At 36.9% G+C, this 4,563-nt stretch overlaps 1 protein-coding gene across 1 annotated transcript; it reads right to left on the bottom strand.

Moving 5' to 3' along the window:
* Positions 1-3,884: 3,884 nt before the first annotated feature.
* LOC110114370 (LEAF RUST 10 DISEASE-RESISTANCE LOCUS RECEPTOR-LIKE PROTEIN KINASE-like 2.3) lies at positions 3,885-4,563 on the bottom strand (the record flags this gene model as incomplete). The annotated part of the gene is made up of 2 exons (XM_020847232.2): positions 3,885-3,976; positions 4,060-4,563. A coding segment is annotated over one exon (483 nt), but the record flags the coding sequence as incomplete, so codon positions are not given.

The raw sequence follows: 4,563 nt of genomic DNA, 5'->3' as shown, positions 1-4,563 counted from the left end.
TCAAAAGTAGGGCATTTCAAATACTAGATACCCAAAGAGAAAAAGAAAGACCCTTCATAGAAAGTTTTTTAGTCATTTTGGGTACTCTTCTGAAAGACGAACCTTATGGAGCCCGAAGGAGACGATTCGAAGGAAGATGATCTGAAGGAAGACAATCATGAGGAGAATGATCCACTTGAAGACGAAGACTTGAATACGAAATGTCTTGCTTTTAAAACTTACGTTATCATTAGGATTAGAATCCAAGTTATTGTCTGTGGGGCCTGACCACTATTACATTTCTGAAGAGTCGGAGTTGTACTTATATGGCAATTTTCGTGGACTGTGAACTTTTCTTTACTCTATAAATTTGTATTGATGTGTTTAGTTTATGTGCGTAGTAAAAATTGTATGTTTTTTTTAGGTTTCTTTCTTGCATGTGCATAGCCTGATTTCATTAGGCTCTTTAAGGACTAAAAATCTTGTTTACTCGTAATTAAATTTTAAAATTTTAAGGATTAAATAGCTTATAAATCTAACGACCTAGGGAATACCCAAAATCGTCTAGGGTTGCATGCATATTAATGCATTCTCTTCTCCCTTGCTATAAGACACTTCCCCTCCTATGGGTAGAGCTCGAATAACCTGGTCTATGATGATGAGGTGCTGGACCTGAAAAAGCCTAATTTTTTCTAAAAAATTATTTTTATAAGCCTTTTTTAAAAACCTCATACATACTTAACTTGAGACCCTTCAAATTAGCATGCGTTATATTAGAAACCAATTGAATTAAATTTTAATTGCATTAGCTCTAGGAGCATTCATCCTACATAAGTCCAATGCCGATTAGAAAACTCTCTAGACGTCGGCCTTACTTCCAAAAACTTACCCACCCACCCATCTTTTATAAAGACTGGACAATATCGATTTTATGCATTTAGGTGGTTAGTTGGCTTTCCTTTTTAGGCAGGATATAAGCTTAAATGCATTAGTTAGGTCATGGGTGTTAGTGTTGGTTGTAGAACACTAAACCCACCTTAAATTAGGATTCAAGACTACTATATTGGGTGTCTCATAATATGCATCACCGGTGGGTAAATCTCCTTTTCTTCAAAGGTTATAAATCTTACCTATCATCGTCACATGGATGATGCCACCATCATCGTTCCCCTATGCATGCTTTGAGTGTATTGTTTTCCTTTTTCTTGTCTCTTCTCGGTGCTTTAGTCCCTCCGAATATGGATCTGAGCCGTGTATGTTGACTAAGCCCACTTGAACCCTTTCTTTCCCTTTGAGTCAGATTTCCTAATCCCCCCCTCTATGTCAATCCCATTTTGGAAAGAATAATGTTGGATCCTTAATTGAGAATATTCTCATACTTCGGTCTGAGATGTAATTAACTACGGGTGCTTGCGCATATTGGAAACAAAACTCCACCATCAAATAAACCCCGCTCAAGCTGATATATTAGGTGGGGGAAACTCATTGTTTCAATCATGACATGCATATCATTATCCATTGGGGTGCGTTGGAGAGAGCAGTTATCCTCAATGTTTAGTCGTATATGCGATCTAATATGCCCTTCCATTGGACCACCAGCGAAGAGTACGAAGGCCTATGATCGATTCGTCCATCGGGATGGTGCGGTCGTATACCCCTTTGCATTATATCCCCCGCACAGCAGATCCCTTTTAAAGGTCAGCATGTGCATGGCCTGATTTCGTTAGGCTCTTTAAAGATTAAAAATCTTTTTTACTCATAATTAAATTTTAAAATTTTAAGGATTAAATAGCTTATAAATCTAACGACCTAGGGAATACCAAGAATCTTCTAGGGTCGCATCCATATTAATGCATTCTCTTGTCCCTTGCTATAAGGCACTTCCCCTCCTGTGGGTAGAGCTCGAATAATCTGGTCTATGATGATGAGATGTTGGATGTGGAAAAGCCTAATTTTTTCTAATAAATTATTTTTATATGCCTTTTTTAAAAACCTCATGCATACTTGACTTGAGACCCTTCAGATTAGCATACATTATATTAGAAACCAATTGAATTAAATTTTAATTGCATTAGCTCTAGGAGCATTCATCATATATAAGTCCAATGCCGATTAGAAAACTCTCTAGACGTTGGCCTTACTTCCAAAAACTTACCTACCCACCCATCTTTCATAAAGACTGGAATACATGGATTTTATGCATTTAGGTGATTAGTTAGCTTTTCTTTTTAGACAGGATATAAGCCTAGATGTATTAATTAGGTCATGGGTGTTAGTGTTAGTTGTAGAATACTAAACCCACCTTAGATCTACGGTTTAAGACTACTACATTGGGTGCCTCATAGTATGCCTCATCGGTGGATAAATCTCCTTTTCTTTAGGGGGTATAAATCTTACCTATCCTCGTCACATGAATGACGCCACCTTCATCGTTCCCCTATGCATGCTTCAAGTGTACTATTTTCCTTTTTCTTGTCTCTTCTCAGTGCTTTAGTCCCTCAGAGTATGGATCTGAGCCGTGTATGTTGACTAAGCCCACTTGAACCCTTTCTTCTCCTCTGAGTCAGATTTCCTAGTCTCCCCTCGGTGTCAATCCCATTTTGTAAAGAATAATGCTGGATCCTTAATCGAGAATATTCTCAGACTTTGGTCTGAGATGTAATTAACTATGGGGGCTTGCGCATATGGGAAATGGAACTCCACCATCAAATAAACCCCACTCAAACTAATGTATCATGTGGGGAAAACTCGTTGTTTCAATCATGACGTGCATATCATTATCCATTTGGGTGCGTTGGCGAGAGCATCTATCCTCGATGGTTTGTCGTATGTGCGATCTAATATGGCCTTTCATTGGACCAATAGCGAAGAGTACGAAAGCCTATGATCGATTCGTCCCTCGGGGTGGTGCAGTCGTATACCCCTTTGCATTCTATGCCCCCTGATCACCTCAACCAACTACGGTCCCTTAAACTACTGTTGCCCAACTATGATCTTACCGACCAAATGAACATGCTAATATTCTTTTGAGAACAACTCTTACATTGGATTCTTCCAACTCCAAACATATAAAGTGCTCTATACGATGTATATTCACTACATTGAACCAATGCTATCCCCCATGAAAGACATCATTTGTAACAAACGATAAGCACTAGTTGAAACATTTTAACCGAGCAAGGCACGTGGTTTTTCTTTTATTTTATAAAATTTACACATAAAAATTCTAGTATCTCGTATGACTCTTTGCACTCTGCTCACTTATCTATGTGTGTACTAGATTTTCATATAAAGCTAGGATGTTAAATTCACCATCTCTCTACCACCACAAATGTTTGACACGCAACAAGAAAAAAATGAGTAAAAAGAATTTTTTATTTGATATATCAAAATTGAGTTTGAATATCTTATGAGAAAGAAGCATACATCACGCAGATGAATGGATATAGCTTTTTTATTATGTTTCATCAAAATTGAATACAAATATATCAATGGAAGAAAATAAAAGGTCGCACACATTTTCGATGTAATTTTAATTGAAATAACAAAAATTCAAAATAATGTAAGTAAAATGAATTTGCATCTTTCAAATTCCCTGAAACCAGGGCGAGAGTTTAAGGGAAAAAACACATGCACAGTAAAAACTGAAGCTTGAATACCATTAGGCTTTGTTCATACTTCATTTCTTAGCTATTTTCTTAATAAAAATAATAATAATTATTTTCTCACCCAACTTCTCCTCACCTAATAAGTGAAAAGTAGTTTCAATTAAATTCTTTAACCTTTTTTAATCTCCGATTTATCTATTTCAATTCCTTCAGGCCAAAAAAGATTTATAGTAAAAACGAGGATGCATTTTTTTGGAAGCTCTTAAATAGGCCGCAAAAATAGTAACAAGGCTTGTTGATCTCTTAGGATCGGGGGGCTTTAAGCTTCATATAAACGTTTGATGGAGCGATTGTAGGCTCCAACCTTTCCCAAATTATCAGAATGCCACCTACAGAAGATCAACAGATTCAACAGCTTCCATCAAATAATAACTAAGAAAATCTGGAAATTAAAATAGCATGAAAGAGTTGCCTCGCACAGAACAAAATGATACTAAGAAGAAAAAAGTGTAGGCTTTGGTGGCATTTCCAAGTCATCAATGCTGCATTGCAGCATATCAACCACTCTGCTCATCGATGGCCGACTCCCAGGATTTGTTTGGATGCACCACAACCCCACCAAAATCATCTTCTTTGCAATCTCTTCTGACTCAATAGTTATACTGAAACCTTTCATATGGCCAATTTGATTGTAATGCTCATAAATCCAATTTGGAAAATAGTATTCACTGTCACTCTTATTGCACGAAGGTGAGGTATTTCTTACTCCAACCATTTCCAGTATCATCATCCCATAGCTATAAACATCAGACTTACTGGAGACAACTCCAAAGTTTCTGGAGAAAACTTCTGGAGCAATATATCCTATAGTTCCTCTTGTATCTATAGCAGAAAAAATGCTATCTTTTCTAAGGCACAGCTGTGCGAGACCAAAATCAGAAATTTTTGGACAGAAATCTTGATCAAGTAGTATATT

This window comes from Dendrobium catenatum, unplaced genomic scaffold, assembly GCF_001605985.2.
Source record: "Dendrobium catenatum unplaced genomic scaffold, ASM160598v2 fragScaff_scaffold_1509, whole genome shotgun sequence".
Taxonomy (NCBI): domain Eukaryota; kingdom Viridiplantae; phylum Streptophyta; class Magnoliopsida; order Asparagales; family Orchidaceae; genus Dendrobium; species Dendrobium catenatum.
This window is presented reverse-complemented; position numbering and strand designations above follow the sequence as displayed.